The 20,413-nt window shown below is 34.7% G+C and overlaps 2 protein-coding genes across 2 annotated transcripts; one reads left to right on the top strand and one right to left on the bottom strand.

Annotated features, from left to right (window-relative positions):
* Positions 1-1,647: 1,647 nt before the first annotated feature.
* LOC133862060 (probable L-type lectin-domain containing receptor kinase VII.2) lies at positions 1,648-4,207 on the top strand. The gene is made up of 2 exons (XM_062297913.1): positions 1,648-2,123; positions 2,462-4,207. Exons 1-2 carry the CDS (start codon positions 1,736-1,738, stop codon positions 4,126-4,128), a joined length of 2,055 nt encoding a protein of 684 aa, XP_062153897.1. The 5' UTR covers positions 1,648-1,735; the 3' UTR covers positions 4,129-4,207.
* Positions 4,208-8,097: 3,890 nt separating this feature from the next.
* LOC133860861 (probable serine/threonine-protein kinase At1g54610) lies at positions 8,098-14,652 on the bottom strand. Its single transcript, XM_062296492.1, has 8 exons — positions 13,299-14,652; positions 12,137-12,421; positions 11,600-11,917; positions 10,780-11,007; positions 10,230-10,336; positions 9,630-9,744; positions 8,816-9,289; positions 8,098-8,572 (listed from the first exon to the last, which is right to left on the bottom strand). The coding sequence occupies exons 1-8, from the start codon at positions 13,722-13,724 to the stop codon at positions 8,387-8,389; spliced, it is 2,139 nt and encodes a 712-aa protein (XP_062152476.1). The 5' UTR covers positions 13,725-14,652; the 3' UTR covers positions 8,098-8,386.
* Between the last annotated feature and the right edge of the window lie 5,761 nt (positions 14,653-20,413).

The raw sequence follows: 20,413 nt of genomic DNA, 5'->3' as shown, positions 1-20,413 counted from the left end.
CTATTTTGCTCTTTGAGATTAGCCACCCCCAAACTGGTTATAGGGTGGCTCAACCACTCATCTTTCTTTTTTTCAAAATGGGTTTTTTTTTTTTTTTTTTTGGTTAAGTTTTTATTATTTTTTAGTTTTTTTATTTTTAATTATACATAAGGACACATGTCTATTTTTAAGATATGTGACGTGAACTTCTGTTAAATTTTAGACGTAGGTAGTAGGTACTATCTCTGTCTTTAGTCATAAACAATGTATTATTTACGATATAATTAAAATGAAATATATTAGACAAAATATAAAGTTGTTAAACTACAAAAAGTTGAAGGTATTTAAAAAAAATAAAAGAAATAAATAAATAATAAAACCGTATGTAATAGCTTGACTATTTGATTGAACTTGGCCAAACTTGGTGCCCTTTGATTGTCGGTTGCTGGTTGCACCACCAAAATTTAACGTCATTGTACTTTGTCGATGCAAACATTATTTAAAAGAATATAAAAAAATCGCTATGTTTAGCAATGCGTTCTATTTTTTAATTTATTTTTAAATAGTAATAAAAATTGATTGATATATTATAAAAGTGAAAAATATTTTCAATCTTTTATTAAAAAATTGTTTCATAATTTTAGTACAATTTTCAAGAATCGATGAATACTAAATCAATTGACGAACATATACTAAGAAAAGGAAAACAGACAAATGAGCTTGTCGGGAATATGATGGCGGAAGTTAACTCCGATGCCTAAATCAGGCTTTAGGACGTAGTTTGTATGAATGTATTGAAATCAAAGAGTATCGATCCCCTTTACTTAAGTCCCACTCTCCTTTTATAGGAGAGTTCGTGGTTGTACTTGATCAGGTATCAATGTCTTCCAGATGAGTTTAATCCTGAGATTTTCAGGATTTGGGTGTGTCTTTAGGACTTAATGTAATGTAAATGTGAATTCTTTCTTGAAATTTTTGTAAAATAAAAATGAAGAAATTTGCTTGACAATGTGAAAAAGTAAAAAGAAAAGAGTTAATTGTCAAACTGGATATAATAAGAAATAATATTTAGGGAAAAAACCAAAAACTAAAATAAAAAATAACATCATTTTGATAGTAAGGAATAATGGCATTGTTTGGTAACAGGAGGAGAATTGATAGTGAGAGTTAGAAGTGATAGATGTAATATAAAATAAAAAGAATTTATATAGAAAAGTAAAAAAAAATTATATTGTTTTGAATTTTTTTAATTTAAATAATAATAAAAAATTATTGATTTAATATAAAGTTGGAATGTTTCGAAGTCGATTATTTTTAGAATAATCGAAGAGTGGGTAAGAAATTTTTTTTTGCCAAACAAGCCCGATATATAGCACAGGGTACAACCGTACATGAGTGATGCTTCTTCTCTTGGAATTGTTTCTTGAGGAGTGCTACACATCCCAAATTTTTTTCCTAAAATTTGGTTCCCAAATGATGTGTCACAATCTCATGTGATTTATCATTTTGGGATATGTGTCATCATCTCATGGGATGATGACACATCATTTGAGAACCACTTTTTGGGATAAAAAGTTGGGAACTAGCGCATTTCCCTTGTTTCTTTAGCCCACAGGTGTTGACCCTGACTCTATCTTACTTTTTGAAAAATCTTCTGCAGGGCCATAGCCTTATCTGTCTCTTGCTTAATATATTCAGTATTCTTCTTGATCTTCCTTCTTTTTCCTTCTCCCTGTCTCACATTCTCTCTTTTCTCATGTCTTCTCCAGCTCTCCCTCTCCTCCTCACCCTAATACTTGCAATCCTCAGCTCAACTTCAGCGTCGACTGAGTTCATCTTCAACACTAACTTCAACTCCACCAACCTTCTCCTCTTTGGCAATGCCACCATCAACTCCTCGATCCTCGGCATCACTGATGAGACCTCCTTCTCCATAGGCCGTGCCTTGTACCCTTCCAAAATCCCCACAAAACCCACCGACTCCTCCACTCCCCTCCCCTTCTCAACCTCCTTCATCTTCTCCATTGCACAAGTCAAGAACCTCCTCCCTGGCCATGGCTTTGTATTTCTATTCACACCCTCTACAGGCATAAACGGCACAAGCTCATCTCAGCATCTGGGTCTTTTCAACTTAACCAATGATGGTAATGTAACAATTTAATGGCACATATGAAAACTGTTACTCTTAATGTTGTAAACTCTTGGTCAATTAAGAGAAGTGGGCTTTTATTTAATTTCTGCTTGATGGGAACTAGAATTATTGGTGAATAAGGAAATTATCATCTCTTTACCCTATAAATATACACAATTTTCATCAGCTTTGTGTAACTTAGGAGGGTGAAGTGAGTAAAACCATTTTCTGGTGTTTAGGCTTTTAGATTCTTGTATATATGTTCTTTTATCCGGTTATTGTGATGAAAATCATGATATACAGTTAAGATCTTGAAATTTATTGAATGTTATGTAAATTTTTATTTTACAGGTAATCCCAACAACCATGTCTTTGGTATCGAGTTCGATGTGTTTAAGAATCAAGAATTCAATGATATCAATGGTAATCATGTCGGTGTGGTCGTGAACTCGCTTACCTCTTTGGCTTCATATACAGCAGGGTTTTGGAGGGGGGAAGATGATGAGAAGTTTGATGAGCTGAAGCTTAATAATGGGGAGAATTATCAAGTGTGGATCGACTTTTTTGAGTCACGTATAAATGTTACCATGGCTGTGGCAGGCATGAAAAGGCCTCGGAGGCCTTTGATAAGTGAGTTTGTTAATCTCTCTACTGTTCTTTTGGATGACATGTATGCAGGGTTTTGCGCAGCAACAGGACAATTGGTTGAGAGTCATAAGATATTGGCTTGGAGCTTTAGTAATTCAAATTTTTCTATTGGTGATGCTTTGTTAACGACGAATTTGCCTTCGTTTGTGCCTGCAAAAGGGTCGGTTTTTCGATCGAAAGGGTTTATTGTGGGGGTTAGTGTTGGTAGTATTTTTGTAGTTGGTTGTGGGGTTTTAGTATTTGTGATTTTGTATGAGAGGAAGAGAAGAAAAGGGAAGATAGGGGAAGGAATTGAAGATTGGGAAATGGAGTATTGGCCTCATCGAATCAATTACCAAGAGATTTACGCCGCCACCAAAGGCTTTTCTGAAGAAAATGTCATCGGCCTTGGAGGGAATGGGAAGGTCTACAGAGGGTTTTTGCAGGGAGCAGAAGTTGCAGTGAAGAGAATCCCTTGGGAGAATGAAAATGGGATGAGGGAGTTTTTAGCTGAAATTTCAAGCTTAGGGAGATTGAAGCAGAGGAACTTGGTAGGATTGAGAGGTTGGTCCAAGAATGAGAAAAGCAGCTTGATTTTGGTCTACGATTATATGGAAAATGGAAGTTTGGACAAGAGGATTTTTGAATGTGATGAAAGTCTGCTGTTGAGTTGGCAGGAAAGGTTGAAGGTTTTGAAAGATGTGGCTTGCGGTATAACCTATTTGCATGAGGGTTGGGAAGCTAAAGTCTTGCATAGAGACATCAAGGCAAGCAATGTGCTGCTTGATAAGGATATGAATGCTAGATTAGGCGATTTTGGACTAGCTCGAATGCACTGTCACGGGCGGTCGGTTGACACTACAAGAGTGGTCGGGACCGTGGGGTACATGGCACCGGAAGTGGTTAGAACCGGCCGATCATCGACTCAAACAGATGTGTTTGGTTTTGGGATATTGGCTCTAGAGGTGGTGTGTGGGAAAAGACCAATTGAAGAAGGGAAACCAGGCTTGGTTGATAGGGTATGGAGGCTAATGGAGACAGGAGAATTGCATAGTGCTGTAGATGAGCGGTTGAAGAACATGGACGGTTATAGCATTGAGGAAGTTGAGAGGGTGCTGCATTTGGGTTTGTTGTGTGCGTATCCGGACCCTCGCGAAAGGCCTACAATAAGACAGGTTTTGAGGGTGTTGGATGGAGCAAACGAGGGGGCTGAGTCTGAAGGGGATGCAACAGAGGCGGCGAATTTGCTTGACAGAATTAGAACAACTGCAATGTGGTCTAATTTTAACCAGAACATTGGTGGCAGGCATCCTACGTTTGATGAAATTCTCAGGTCCGTTTCTTGGTCTGCTACACAGTCTGATTCAGACGTCATCCTAGCAGGCCGATGAAAATATCCGGCAGACGCTCTAAAACCTTCGTATCGTGTATATTTAGTTAGTATAAAATAAAAAATCACATCCAGCAGCTTGTCTTTTCTTTACGTAGAATACATATTTTGTATGGCTGACAATTTTGACACAACCCGACACGAAATTAGCGGGTTTGGGTCTACCCTAAACGGGTTTGGGTCATTAACGAGTCGACCCGTTTATCTCAGTCTGGCTGGTCGACACGATTGACTTTTTTTTTTTAAAAAAAAAAAAATTATATATATCTATTAAAAAAAAAAAGGGGGGGGGGGGGGGGGGGGGGAGGGGGGGGAATGAGTTCTTTTCTTCTTTTCTGTCGCACTCTGGATAAAGTATTCAAGAATTTTTGGTGGGGTTTCTCCAAGGATAAATCTTGCAATCTCTCCCTTAAATCTTGGCGTTCTTTATGTTTACCAAAAGATCGAGGTAGATTGGGTTTTCGGCTTATGAGAGATGTTAATTTATCTCTCATTTCAAAGCTTGGTTGGAATCTGCTCAATAACCACACCAGCTCCTGGGTCTCTCTTTTCCAGAAGAAGTACATCAAATATGGTAATCTCATTTCTTCCCCTCTTTTCTCATGTTCTTGGATTTGGAATGGCATCAAAGCAATTGTTCCCATCATTGCTAAAGGTGCTTGTTTTTTTCCTAGCAAATTCTCTTCTTTATCTATTTGGACTTCTCCCTGGATTCCTACTCTTCCTTCTTTTCTCCCTGATCCCCGTTTGCCTTATATGCCCTCCTCTTATCCTTTGTCTATCTCTGATCTTCTTCTCCCCTCCTCTTCCACTTGGAATTCCACACTGCTATCTTTTCTTTTTAAACCTTCAACCATCATAGAAATATTGAAAATTGTTCCTTCCCCACTACATGATTTGGTTCTCTGGACTCCTTCTGCCTCTGGATCTTTCACCACAAAATCAGTCCATCACCTTATCTCTTCCTCAACCCCGGTCTCCCCTTCTCTTTCCCAATCTCATTAGAAAGCTTTATGGAAATTGAACCTTAATCATAGATTAAAATTATTCTTATGGAAAATGGTTTGGAATATAATTCCTACCAAATTTCGCATTTCCCAATCTATCCATTCCTCTAATCTAGATACCTCCTATTCTCTTTGCTCTTTTCCTCTTGATTCTACTCTCCCATCTTTTTTTCTCTTGTCCGATAGCTCGTGTGGTTTGGCGCCAATCTTTTTGGCCTTTGGATAGTCTTGCTTTGCCTGTTTATAATATGACAGATTGGCTTCTCATTATCTTGAACCCAGCTACAATTGGTATTCCCCAAACAGCAATTCATATGTTTCAGATTTTTGCTGCGGTAGCTTGTGATCAACTCTGGTTTTCTAGGAACAAGGCTCATCATGATAAAATAATTCCAAATGCTATTACAATCTCAGCTACTATTAACAGGCTTGTCTTGGAGCATCACTCTGCATGGTCTTCGTCTATGATTCACTCACCTGAGATTTGGCAGAAACCTTGCCCTCCTTTCTATAAGGTGAACTATGATACAGCTATAAGACGTACTTTTTCTGCCCAAGCTGCTGTTATCAGAAGCTTCTCTGGATCAGTCATCGGTTGCAGCTCTATTATTAGCCCCCCGTGCTTTGCTCTTTATGGGGAGGCACGTGCGACTCTTTTGGCTGCTCAATTAGCCACTACTCTTAATATTACTTCCTTTATCTTGGAAGGAGACTCTCTAACTATTTCCATGGCACTTCAAAATCCAACTATTACCCAGGATTGGGACATTACTTCTATGATCTCCCACATCCGATCTATTATCCCATCTTCTACTAGCTGGTCAGCTAGTTACATCAACCGAAGTGCAAACTTCTGTGCCCATTATGTGGCATCTTGGGCCGCAACCAGACTCAATTTTGGCTGCATTTCCATCTCTTCCCCTCTTGTTGTTGGGCCTTCTTCTCCCTGTTTTGGAAAGGCTTCTCTTTCTTCTTTTTTAATTCCTTAAGTCTGTTTAGTTTCCTTATTTCGTACTTTAAAAAAAAATAATAATAAAATAAAATAAAAATAAAAATTCAAGACTCAAGAGTGGACAATTATGATGCAGTTTTTTGTATTTGTAAATTTGTAATGATGATATAGTGTTTTTTTTTTTTTTTTTTTTTTTGTTATTTGATTAGACAATTAAACATATTAAGTGATTTGGTGCTAGCCTACTAAGAGACTAGGAGTAGTAGTTTAGAGATGAATTGCTAAAATTATTATTATTTCATTTAAATACCCACAAAAAAATCCCCCCAAAATAATAATAATAATAATTTCTTTTAAAAAAAAAAAACTTATAAGCTAAACGGGTCATGTCGACCCGATTTGACCCATTATGTTAAACGGGTTTCACATGTTTTGTCGGGTGACCCGTGAAATTATCGTGTTTATGTCGTGTCTGGAGCCCCGACTCATTAACATAAACAGGTCGTATTTGGGTCTAGGCTAAACGGGTTGTGAGTCTTAACGGGTCGTGTCGGGTGACCCGTTTTGCCAACCCTAATATTTTGAATCATTTCTCTCTCTTTTCGCTACAATCATTTCTCTTTCTTCTCTCGGTTTAAGAAAACAATAAAAAAAAAAATACTGTCAGATAATATTCAACAATATTTTTTACAATCAAATTGTCAAAGAAACTAGTATCTTTTTAAGGCAACATTCATTTGCCGACTTGCTTGTCTCTGCCACTGTTTTTGACCAAGAAAAAAGAGGTCTTCCAAAGCAGATTTGGACAGAAATTAGTTTTATAGACAATTTCACCCAAAAATAAATAAATAAAGTATATGGATATTGGCAATCAAGAGAATGACAAATCTGACAAATTCTAACCCCACACCAAAAGAATGAGGAAAAAACAATGGAATTTAACAGGTATCATTGACATTATTCCAATTTGAGATCATGAGATCTTATTTAAATTGCTCATCCAATCTTGACAGAAGGGCTGAAAAATCAAAGCCTTGTTCATATTTATATGATCATATGAGTGCACTAGCAAAGCTGACAAAGTCTGACTAATAATGGTTAGTAAAGTCAGTCATTCATCTCATATCAATCCGTTTGGCAATGCTTTTTCCTCAATTTTATTTTATTTTATTTTTTTTCGATTTTTTACCAAAAAATTAGATACATTAATAGACAACTCAAAACATAAAAACTCAGAAAATATTTAAAATTACTTTTTATCTTTATGTCAAATTAAAATACTTTTCAAAGAAAAAACAAAAACCACCTTCTAAAAGGTTTTACCAAACAAACTACTAATCTCTCAAGAGAAATACCAGCTATTTTGACAGCCTGGTATCACAACCATTTTCTTTGTTTTTTCACTCAATGTACTGTTCACTTGTGTCTCGCCTGAAAGTTATTTAAACCAAATTTTTCAAAGCTATTATGACTAATGGAGTCGGGTTGGCCAATTTTTTAAACCAAATTTGACAATAAGGACTAAATTATTGTTTTTCTATATAACAAGGAACTCTTAGAATACACTAAAAAATCAACTGAACTTTGAAAACGGATTTTACATTTTTCTCTATATTTTAAATGAACACAAATCTGTCATTTGATAAAAATAAAAATAAAAAAGACGCTTGGTAATAGTTGAATTTGACTATTTTGATGCATTTGACTAGCATGCTGAAGATGTTCAAAGAGTTCTTTGTGATATACTTGATACAGAAAAACAATAAATTAATCCTTACTATCAAATTTGGTTTTTCATTTAATTAAAAGGAGAAAGCAAAAGAGAGAGAAAGAGAAAGAGAATCAATTCAAAAGATATGCATTTGGCATAGATTTTTGAAAGAGATGCACTATGCAGAACCAAACCTATTTTACCCAAGAGCAAATATACAGCTAGAATTTTATCACAAGAGAAACAAAGAAGGGAGGGAGGAGAGCAGAGTCCCATTCTGATAGCAAACAACAACAGAGGGAAAGAAATGGTGGTGATATTCTGTGATAAATAAGCAAAATACAATCTAATCATCATCAAATTTCCAAACACCTCGACCATGTCGGGTAGCATTGCAAAAGAGAAGATTTATACACTGCCTTTTTTCTATTATTGTAGAGTGTGTAGTTTAAAAAAAAAAAATAAAACAGAATTATAATTACAAAAGAGCAGAAATAGCTTTGTGCATGGAGCCAGAGACGATTGATTATCCATGACATTGTTGGATGCCATTGTTAATTTATCCACCTACAGGATTAAATATGAGGCACTAATTAGCACTCACTCGCCTCCCTTGAGCATGAACTTTGTCAACTCTCGTCTTGTCAAGTCGTGCTCGTCGAGAAAATTCTTGGATCTTGCGATCGTGCTCTTTAAGCATCTGGTCCACATTGTTTGATGAATTTAGTAAGGGACCAGAGACATACATCTTGCTTCCCCTTGACCCAGGACCATGCTGAAACAACATAATAAAAAGCATCTAGAGTTAGATAACCAGACTAACCTTTGAGATGCATGAACACTAAGTAGAAGAAAATCATAAATGTCATGCATGATAGAAGAAAAGGCGATATTAGCACTAGAAGAAGCATTTGGACTTGCTCAAATTACATTCGTCTATGCCTAGCAAAATGTTGCTTAGAACTTCTGGCAGGTGAATGAGAAATAACCGAAGGAAAAAGCATGATAAATAACTTACCAGAGATGGTTCTTTAGAACGGGCCTTTCCATCAATCTGACAGAAATCTCCATTCATCTGCGAGTGACGTTTATGATCCAGCCTTCTTTTGGACTCCGATTCACTAACTGCTCCTGACAACCTGCCCAATTGCTCTGTTGTATCTGACTGTGCAGGACCAGGTTTTTCTTGGTGATCTTCGGACAACGACAAAGTTCTAGTCGCTACCAAACCAGACAATTTTGATAAGTTGGATGCAGTAGAAGCAGCTGATTGAGAATCAAGTTCCTTCCCAGACTTTGTCCATCTAGGCCCATGAACCAATGGTCCTGATTGGGAAACCCTTTTTTGAAGATGCTCCAGTTCACCTGTTCCTACTTCTTTAACAGGTCGTGCCTGTTTAGGTGGAGCAACCAAAAGACCAGAATGAGCTTCCTCCCTGTGAGAGTGGAACAATTCACTTTTGCTCTGGAAACTGGATTGGCCTTGTCTTCTCTGTAATAAAAAACCAAATGAAGTTGAAAATAACTACACAGACAAAATAAGTAGTAGTTTTAAAAAATAAGTACTTGAAGATCATAATAGAACAAAATATTTGGGGGAAAGAACAATTCATCCCCGTATGGTTACGCCATAAAACATGGAACTTCCCTCAAGTTTAGTCTGTGGTACACGGCCTCTAATGGTCAGGGTTCAAAATAGAAAGTCAATTCTATAACCAACCAAATTATGCCGCATCACAAATTAACTATGTTGACATCTAGGTAGCATAGTTTAATTCAATCAAGACAGTAATCACTGCCAAAACCACGATTTAGACCCAATTTCTAGTCACCTGCATTGGCTTGAAAGGCAGAGCATCAGCATTTGATGCAGGAATTGCCCGGGATTCTTTTTGTACTCTCTTTTTGAGGTCAAACGTCCGGTCTTTGTCTCCAACATCTCCTTGCCTGTGAGAATTAATGAAAGGTTAACTCATGAACAACACTCTTAGAAAACAAATAAGCCTCCCTTTCACAAAAATCAGGGCGTTATGCAGAAATCACAAAACTTGAATGGAGTAAGACTACTAAAGCATCCACGCAAACTAAAAGTTTCAAAAGGCTAATAAGAAAAGCTATCGCTTTCGTGAACATAATGAAAAAATAATGTGAATATTTAATTATTTATTTCAAGAAATGACTATGTTTCACCACCACTTAAAAAAGACATGCATCTTTCCTTTTTCGGTTAAATGAGGATCCCTCACAAATATTACTACTGTGCTTGTCACAAAAACATATATTTGTAGCTGACTATTTAGATAGTAATAATTAAATCTTGAAAACATTTAAAATTTAGTTAGCAAGCGAGTTACTAGTTTTCTACAAACTAAAGCAGAACACTTATCATCTTATCTTACCACATGAAATAGAATCAACCTATAATTGTGTACCTTCTAGCTCTAGCTACTTCATCCCGCACTTTCGCATCAATCTCTTTGCTGGGAGGATATTTTGGCAAAGTTGAAGGATCACAAGCAAGAGGTTTCGTCGTAAAGAACTGTAAAATTAATTACTAATTAAAATAGCAAAAGATCATGGGCCTCAATATAATATAGATGAAACAAGCAGCTCATAAATATTAAGCAGAAACAATGCATCAGCAACCATCAAGAATAAGTAATATATTGCATTGCCAAGGAAATGTTTAGAGATTTGGTATCCTTTTAACATAAGGCAGCAGAGGGGGAAAAAGGTTTCTGGCAGCAAGAAGAAGAAAAAAAGTGACTTTAAGGAACCAAAAAAAAATAACACGAAGTTTATCAAAAGAAAAGGAAAACAAAAAATAATAATAATTTAGAATCATGTAAATCAGCATCTAATAACAATGCCATTCAGTGTTCCATGTAAGAAGGATGAGCATAAACAAGTTTCAGTTCAGAAAGGGTTCAACATCAACCAAATTATTTTTTAGAGCATCTCAGAAATTTAAAACATGCATACCTCACTCTTTAGAGCCAATGCTGCAGTTCCTCGATGTGCAGGGTCTACAGAAAGCAAGGTCTCAATAAGCCCCATAGCAACAGCAGGAAAATCTTTGAATGTTTCGGCAACACATCTTCTATAAGGCTGTGGTGGCCTGAAGAATGTTGCATGTGACAACCGCAAATTTCGCCAGTAATCGTCAGAAGGTGAGCCACAAAGCTTAAAAATCTTATGCAATTGCTCAACCTACAAGGAATGCAAAAATAAGCTCAAAGGAAACAATTATATGTAATACTAACATGCTAATCTGTGGAAACTGGGAAAAGCCAGTTCTACACACTTGTGAGTGAATATGATGTACCAGCATGCGCATCAGAGGAAACACCTTAAACATAAAATGGGGTACGGAAAAATTGTACTTTTGACGCACAGGACAAAAACTTATATTGAATTCAGCCAATGAAGGCCACCAACAAATAAAAAATAACAAGAACAAGAACAATAGTTTGTAAATGACGGGTGGACATCTATCACAATCCAAAAAATGATCCTAAACAGAGTTAGAAATATATAGCTTAAACGGAAAACATGTTGAGAATTAGGATTTATCCTTGCAAAACAGTATATGAAATGGCTTCATCTCAATGTAGTGCCAATCTCCAAACAACCACTCAAGTTAAAATATGATTGAAGCATAAGGATAGATCTTTTTGTCCCTTTTCTTTTACCTTCTTTCTTTTCTCTTTTATTTTTCCTAAGCTTCTGCAGTTTATGGTAATCCCAAAGGATATTTGCAATAAGAGGTAAAAGGCATCATTAATGCATATAAACATGGTACCTCTGTCTTTCCTGGCAAGATAGGCTTGCCAGTATATAATTCCCCCAGTATGCAACCAGTACTCCATAAATCCACCGCAACACCATAGTGAGATGCTCCAAGCAAAAGTTCTGGTGGTCGATACCAAAGAGTGACCACACGGCTTGTCAGTGGAACACTATGATGAGGATTGTAAGAAGTAGCCAAGCCAAAATCCGCAATCTTCAAAACGCCATAATCGTCTATAAGAAGATTTGAACCTTTTATGTCACGATGCAGGACACCACGACTATGACAATGATCAAGTCCACTTAAAAGTTGCTGCATGTAACATTTAACCTAACATAGAAATAGACATCAAAATTCAGACGTCATAGCAAACAAACACACTAATACTTCAATCGAAGGCAAAATTAAGAAAAATGCTGCATCAAAATGGCCTCCAGATATCTGATTTTAGGCAAAAGGCTGAGAAATATATCTGTGTTTTAAAATCTCAACAATGAGAAACCTCATGAAACAGAAGTCTGGAAGAACCTAATAACCATTATATGGTACCTGTGGTTCTGAGAACTTTATGCCAGGGCGTGATGCAAGCCCAGTAAGATCATGTTCCATATACTCAAAAACAAGGTATAAACTGCGTGACATTTGTGATGTGATCAAGCCTTCCAGCTTTATTATATTAGGATGATCAAGCCTTCGCAAAATGATGATTTCCCTTGCCATAAACTTGACGCTCTCAATATCCAGATTATCAAATCGTACTTTTTTCAAAGCAACAATTTTATCATGGATAACATCACGAGCCTTGTAAACACTACTATAAGTTCCTTGGCCAATCTGCAGAAAAGAGATGCCACCACAGATGAAACCAAAGCAGAATTGAGAATATCAAAATGGAGAACAGTAATTAAAAACACATCATTCTCCCTCCCGAATCATGATAAAGGATTTAGATAGGAGAAAATGGCATGAACTTTCAACAACTTCATTCAAATTCCCTTTACAGAAGAAATGAAAAGGTATTCTATCATAAGCAGCAGGTACATAAAATGGAGTAAACATGAACTACAAATACAAATTATAGTCAATCCATTTCATATAATTACAATTCCATTGATCAAAGTGCATTATTCATTTTTAATTTAGCATGCGTGCATAAGTGGGTGGTTTTTACAAGGCTGACATATATTCTGATTATAGACTCAGCTATTGAGGAAATATGTTATTTTTTAGAGGAGATGCACGACTGCATTATTTTTCTTTTTTCTTTTTCTTTTTTTTAAGTTTAAAACAAACTCTTTAGCTAATGATAGTAAGAAATGGTTTCTCTAGGCATGAAGAAGCGTCCAAGTTGTTATATTTTCAATCAATGTTAGAAAAATCAACAATCTACTAAATGCTTATTGGTGTAATTCTTCATCAAAGTGTTATATACAGAGTTTTTCCACTGCATTCCTTTTCACTCCTCATATTTTTTCCTTAAAAAACGTAAAATAAACAGGGAAATATGGTTCTGACATTCAATCCAAAACCCCAAACATGTCATAGAATAGAACTAATATCATATCTGTAAAATTCATTCAAGCAAACTAGCAATCATGATTTAGACATGTTAATTTCCTGCGACTATTGTGATAGTATTCACTAGGCAATACCAGTGATCAAACTTCAAAGCATGAATGTAATTGAGCATCAAAGAAAGAATGGAACATACTTTTTCTAATTTCTCAAAAGTATTTGCCCTCCGCGGTATCCATCCCTTGATAGCTTCCCCGGCCACATTAGATAGCCAAGCTGGCCACCCTGCCGCAATCTGCTCTCCATGTGTAGCCTTTGGCACCCTTCCCACGCCTGGATGATCAATAGCAGAGACTTCAGACTTCTCTCTCCTCTTCTTCTCAATCTGATCATCATAAACCCGAATCGAACCGTTGGCTTTCTTATCAATGCGCATAGCTTTCACTTCATCACTGTACAATCCCAATCTATCATTACCCCGTACTCCATCATGTCTTCTTGAAGAATTCACTCGCAACTCCGATGATGATCGTCTACTCAAAGACGACAATTTCTTCCTCGAGCTTGCCTGGCTGTCTCTGTCTTCGACAGCTGAAGAAGCCGTGGTGCATATACCACCCATGTTGCACTTTACACCCAAATTCAATCCACTAACAATACTTTTCTTGTCGCTAAGACAATAATCTTCCTGAAATCAATACCAAACTTCCCAAAACACACAAATTCAATCAATTAACAGTAATTTTCTCCTTCACTAACACCCATGCTGCACTTTACACCCAAATTCAATCAACTAACAATACTTTTCTTGTCGCTATGACAATTATCTTCCTGAAATCAATACCAAACTTCCCAAAACACCCAAATTCAATCAATTAACGGTACTTTTCTCCTTCACTAACACAAATCTCCCCCTAAAAAGAAAAACAGACTTCCTGAAACTCCCTCTCTCCATCATACCCATCAACAACAGTTTTGAAATACAATCAACAAAAGCTATGATCTTTTTTCACCATCTCAAACTTTCCCCAATACCCAATACATCAAATAGAACAAACCTAATCAAAAACTACAAATCTTTCAAAGAATTGACGATCACAAGTCCAAAAACCCAAGCTTCTTCAAATGTCATTGAAAACTAGAAACTAACGAAATACGCAATTCACCCACCATATGTGAAACACCCTACCTTTCGAATCTGCAAAGATTAGTTAACTTCAAAAAGAATGAAAATGAAGAGGAAACCCAGTTCAGTGATGCCGATAATACCTTGAAAATCCATACAAGTCAGGAGTTTGATATAGAGGGATAGGTATAGACTTTAGTCGCCAGGAAAGAGCGGCTTTATTTGGATTGGTTTGATTGTTCAACGCGTAAACATTTATTTCTCATTTGAATATAAATTTTAGTGAATATATAAGCACTAAATAGACGGCCGATGCCGGCTGTTTTCCCAGTCAACAGAATGAATCAAAACCCCAACACACTCTCTCTCTCTCTCTCTCTCTCTCTCTCCCGGGACAGCTGAGCGGTTCGTGGAAAGAGTTGTTTGCCTTTCTGAGTTATTAGCTGTTTAAAACTGTCTCCTGAGTTTTGTACTTTTGTTTTGACGAAACGTTATCGTTGAAAATTAATGCAATAGTTGAGAACTAACGGTAAATAAATAAAAATGTGTGACAATGCCACGTAAGCCAAAAAAATATTAATGATTGAGTGTGCGATTTTTTTGTTTTGTTTTGTATTTTTTTTTGAAGTTTTCAAAATTACATATACCGAGAAAAAAATAAAAAAGTTGAGACGTAATATTTGAAATGATATTTGGGTGATAGTTGTTTTTTAAAAAAAAAAAATTAGAGAAGAAAATAGAAGAGTTGAGTTGGAACGGTTTCTTGACATTCCTGAGCTTTATGAGTAACCAACCATTTTCTTGAAAGCAAGGGGCGGTTGGTCATCTCCATCGAACCTATCGAGATACTGGGTGAACCTAAGTATTAGTTTTGAGCAAATGTTATGCGTAGAACTTTTAAAATTATTATTGAATTTAAAGTGAATTACTATTAAATTTTGATTCAATGGTGATTTTAAAAACCACATCAGCTTTGAGAAGATAGAAAATGATAAAAGTCTTACATTTAGCATTACTTATTAGTTTTTGGGGATAGAGTTTTCGGACACCAAAACTTTAGAAATTTTTGTAGAATCTATATTTTTTTTATAAGGTGAACCTCTAAAAATTTATTATTTCTCCTAAAAAATAGTCTTCTTATAATTCTTATTCCTCCATGTCAAAATTTCTGATTCTGTCCCTACGAAAATAGCCGCACCATGTCTAAAACCCTTAGAGTGGCATCGGTCACCTCTTACGAGCCATTGGCAATTGTCGGGTCACCCCCTACATACGGTGATAGCAACCACTAGATTTGATAGTCATGACCACTTCCAGCGTAGTAATTGGGGAAGGCATTATTCTTGGAATTGCGTTGGAAAATAAAAATTTTAAACTCATAAAAAAACATTTTAGAAAAATAAATAAATAAAAATCATTTTTACGCCTTTTTTCAAAAGTGCGTTTTACCCTCTCTTTTTTTCTTTTTTTTTTTTCTTTTTTCTAAGCAAAAGGTCAAATAAGTTCTTTTTGAATTTTTTTATCAAACGGCCAGGTTTTTATTTGGTACACCATTTTATGTATTAAAAATATACTTTAAACTGTTTAACGCAATCTCAAACAGGCTGTAAGACACTGTTGTTTTTGAGGTGTGTGGTTTTTGTTTTGGCGAAACGTTAGTAGTAATATATTTAGGGATAAAAATGAATTAGTTTGACCTCCTTTTGTTTTACCCTAGGGTGACCTAATTTGTTTACAAGAGGTTATATTGTGTTCTGTCCGGAGAAAATTAAAATTTATTCTTTAGGTTTTTCACGTGATTTTGTATAATAATCTCAATTTTGGTTTCGAATTTCAACGGATCGATCACTGCCATTGATTTATCCAACTCATCCTAATACTAACGAAATCTGGTCCGCTAACTACTAAGTATGCACGACGCTGCATTAGAATTGCTATCTCACTGTCACTGACTAATCAACCACGTTATATTTGTTAACGAATTATTTTTTTAAAAAAATAAATAGAAAGGAAAAAGAAGAAGAAAGGTTTGCTTTCCTTTACCATATATAAATTCTTTTTCTTCTTCTTCTTCCTTCTTACCAAGCTTCTCTCTTGCTCTTATACTTTTCTTCTTTCTTTTTTTGGAAAAATATATAAAATCAGTTTATTTTGTTGGCATAAATTACAAATTTCTCTATATTATGTCATTTCGAAGTGAATTTAAATGTCTCTAAAGTGTTCCAAAAAAAAAGTTCAATTCTTGTAATCAAATTTCGTTAAAACATTTAACGGATTCCGTTAGGTGTTATATCAGCACCAATAAAATAATGTTACATGCAATTCTTAATAAAAAAAAATAAATGAATATATAAAACTTAAAAAAATAATTCCTTTTTTTAAAGAAAAAAAAGAAAGAGGTGGCTCGCTAGCCACATCAGAAGTAAGGGTGGCCGCGCACCACTCCACCCACCCTTGCCCCGGGTGAGATGGGGGCGGCTGCCCAACCAGCAATCACCCTTTAACTATTTTTTTTTTTTTTTTTGCATGCCTTAGAAATATCTGAATTCACTTTAAAATGATTTGACGTTATTTGTAATTTAAGTCAATCAGATAGACCGATTTCTCGTTGGTACATAACTTGTGTCCTTCCTGTACGAGTCGTACGACGTGTGCGTAGACGGAATAAGAGTAATTTACGAAGTGTTTGCGCAAAAGATTACTAACTTTCAAAGTCGTCATCTAGTTGTATTTGCTGGAATGGCGGGTCAACGACTCAACGTGGACAAAACAAAACTACAAGGCCGAAAAAATAGTCTTAAACAATATGATTTCCTTCATTAACTCTAATGATCTTTCTCTCTCACTCTCTTTCCTTTTTTTTTTTTCTTTTTTTTTTAAGCATTTTCCATAATTTGTTTGAATGAGACCGGGGGCTATATATTAAAGAAAAAATGGGAGATACCTATAGAAATTAACGATATTTTGCTCATCTCTTTTGTAAATTTATTATTGAATTTGTATCTCACGTATTCAATGATGAATTTGTCCATTTTTTGTACGGAGATGAATAAGATATGAGCAAAAAATAAAAACTAAACATTTTTCTAAACATTAACAGCCATATCTTGGAATTAAGTACGTAGATATCTTTAATGTTAGAAACTATATTTTTATTTCACAATGTTAACGTAACAGTTTCGTTCAACTTTGGATCAATCCTTGTTAAAAAAGCAAAAACTCAAAGGTTAATTGAAACTAACAAGTTATTATTGAAAGTAGATTGTGAAATAAAAATATAATTTATGTCATTACTCTTAAATGACCTATTAAGATTGCTAGGAAGCCCATTTATATTAAAGTAATAAAACTGTCTTTTGAGTTTTGTACTTTTGCTTTGGGTTAAACGTTGAAAATTAATGCAACAGTTGAGAACTAACGTTAAAAAAAATAAATTAAAAATTAAAAAAAAAAAAAAAAAAAAAAAAGGCGTGACAATGCCACGTAAGCCAAAAAATATTGACGTTTTGAGTGTGCGATTTTTTTATTTTGTTTTGTATTCTTTTTAAAGTTTTCAAAATTACAAATACCGAGAAAAAAAAAAAGTAAAGACGTAATATTTGAAATGATATTCGGGTGATAATTATTTTTGAAAAAAAATAGAGAAGAAAAGAGAAAAGTTGAGTTGGAACGGTTCCTTGACATCCTGAGCTTTATGAATGACCAACCATTTTCATGGAAGTAAGGGCGCGGTTGGTGACTTCCATCAAACCTATCAAGATACTAGGGTGAACTTAAGTATTAGTTTTGAGCAAATGTTATGCGTTGGATTTTGGAAATTACTTTTGAATTTATAGTGAATTATTATTATATTTTAATCTAATTGTGATTTTAAAAGTCACATCAGTTTTAAGAGGATAAAAAATAATAAAAGTCTTATATATAACATTACTTATTAGTTTTTGGGGATAGAGTTTTCAGACACCAAATTTTTAGAAATTTAGAATCTATATTTTTAATTAGGTGAACCTTTACAAATTAATTATTTCACCTAAAAAAGAGTCTTCTTATAATTCTATTCCCTCACGTCAAAATTTCTGATTCTGCCCCAATAAAAATAGCCGCACCATGTCTAAAACCCTTAGAGTATAGCATCGGTCACCTCTCACGAGTCATTGGCAGTTGTCGCGGTCACCCCCTACATACGGTGATAGCAACCACTAGATTTGATGGTCATGACCACTTCTTGTGCAGTAATTGGGGATGACATTATTCTTGAGTTTTTAGGGGTTTAAGAACTTGTTTTGAATTGCGTTAGAAAATAAAAATTTTAAACCCAAAATGAACATTTAAAAAAAAATCATTTTTACGCTTTTTTCAAAAGTGCATTTTAGCTCTTTTTTTTTTTTTTTTTTTTTTTTAAGCAAAAGATCAAATAAGTTCTTTTTGAATTTTTTATCAAACGGCCGGCTTTTTATTTGGTACAACATTTTATGTATTAAAAGCATACTTTAAACTGTTTAACGCAATCTCAACCAGGCTGTAAGACACCGTTGTTTTTGAGGTGTGTAGTTTTGTTTTGGCAAAACGTTAGTAGTAATATATTTAGGGATAAAAATGAATTAGTTTGACCTTCTTTTGTTTTCCCGTAGGGTCATCCAATTTGTTTCCAAGAGGTTATATTGCGTTCTGTCCGGAGAAAATTAAATTTTATTCTTTAGGTTTTTCACATGATTTATAATAATCTCAATTTTGGTTTCGAACTTCAACCGATCATTGCCATTGATTTATCCAACTCATCCAAATACTAACGAAATCTGGTCCGCTAATTAAGTATGCATGACGCTGCATTAGAATTGGTCACTGACTAATCAACCGCGTTATATTTGTTAAAGAATTAATTTTTTTTTTTTTATTTTCATAAAAATAAAAATAAATTAAAAAGAAAAAAAGAAGAAGAAAGGTTTTCTTTCCTTTACCATATATATATATATATATATATATATATATATATATATATATATATATATATATATATATAAATTCTTTTTCTTCTTCTTTCTTCTTACCAAGCTTCTCTCTTGTTCTTCTTGTTCTTGCTCTTATACTTTTCTTCTTCTATTTTTGGAAAAATATGTAAAATCAGTTTTTTTTTTTTTTTTTTTTGCCTAAATTACAAATCTCTCTATGCTATGTCGTTTCAAAGTAAATTCAGAGGTCTCTAAAGTGTTCCAAAAAAATAGTTTAATCCTTGTAATCAAATTTCGTTAAAACATTTAACGGATTCCGTTAAGTGTCACACCAGCACCAATAAAACAAAGATATTTGTCATTTTTAATAATAAATAAATAAATATATAAAACTTGAAAAATTAATTTTTTATTTAAAAAGAAAAAAAAAAAAAGAAAAAAGAAGTGGCTCGCTAGCCACATCAGAAGTAGGGGTGGCTGCGCACCACCCCCGGCCACCCCTGCCCCCTAGTGGGATGGGGGCGGCCGCCCAACCGGTACACACCCTTCAATTTTTTTTATTTTTTTTTTCATACTTCAGGTACATCTAAGTTTACTTTAAAATAATTTAAAGTTATTTATAATTTAGACCAATCACATAAACTAATTTCACAATTGGGCCATAAGTTGTGTCCGTCCTGTACGATGCGTACGTGGACGTAATTAAGAGGAATTTACGAAGTGTTTGCACAAAAGAATAAAGAATTTCAAAGTCGTCATCTAGTTGTGTTTGCTTGTATGACGGGTCAACGACTCAACGTGGACAAAACAAAACTACAAGACCGAAAAAATAGTCTCAAACAATATGATTTCCTTCATTAACTCTAATGATCTTTCTCTCTCTCTTTCCTACCTCCTTTTTTTTTTTTTTTTTTTTTTTTTTTTAAATTTTTAAATTTTTTTTTTTTTTTGAGCATTTTCCATAATTTGTTTGAATGAGACCGGGGGCTATATATTAAAGAAAAAATGGGGGACACCTATAGAAATTAACCATCTTTTGTTAATTTCTTTTGTAAATTTATTATTGAATTTGTGTCTCACGTATTCAATGATGAATTTGTCTATTTTTTTGTACGGAGATAGATAAGAAATGAGCAAAAGATGAAAACTAAACATTAACAGCCACATCTTAGAATTAAGTACGAAGATATCTTTAATATAAGAAACTGTATTTTTATTCCACAATGTTGGCGTAGC

Source organism: Alnus glutinosa, chromosome 2, assembly GCF_958979055.1.
Source record: "Alnus glutinosa chromosome 2, dhAlnGlut1.1, whole genome shotgun sequence".
Taxonomy (NCBI): domain Eukaryota; kingdom Viridiplantae; phylum Streptophyta; class Magnoliopsida; order Fagales; family Betulaceae; genus Alnus; species Alnus glutinosa.
Note: the sequence above shows the minus strand (reverse complement) of the source record. Positions and strands in the feature narration are given on the sequence as shown.

Excerpts from the sequence above, each read along its gene's own strand:
- LOC133862060 (XM_062297913.1), top strand. The coding sequence starts at position 1,736 with ATGTCTTCTCCAGCTCTCCCTCTCCTCCTCACCCTAATACTTGCAATC. Across the intron at positions 2,124-2,461 it reads TTTCAACTTAACCAATGATG|GTAATCCCAACAACCATGTC; the intron begins GTAATGTAACAA and ends TTTATTTTACAG.
- LOC133860861 (XM_062296492.1), bottom strand. The coding sequence starts at position 13,724 with ATGGGTGGTATATGCACCACGGCTTCTTCAGCTGTCGAAGACAGAGAC. Across the intron at positions 12,422-13,298 it reads CTTTTGAGAAATTAGAAAAA|ATTGGCCAAGGAACTTATAG; the intron begins GTATGTTCCATT and ends TCTTTTCTGCAG. Across the intron at positions 9,745-10,229 it reads GAAGTAGCTAGAGCTAGAAG|GCAAGGAGATGTTGGAGACA; the intron begins GTACACAATTAT and ends TAATTCTCACAG.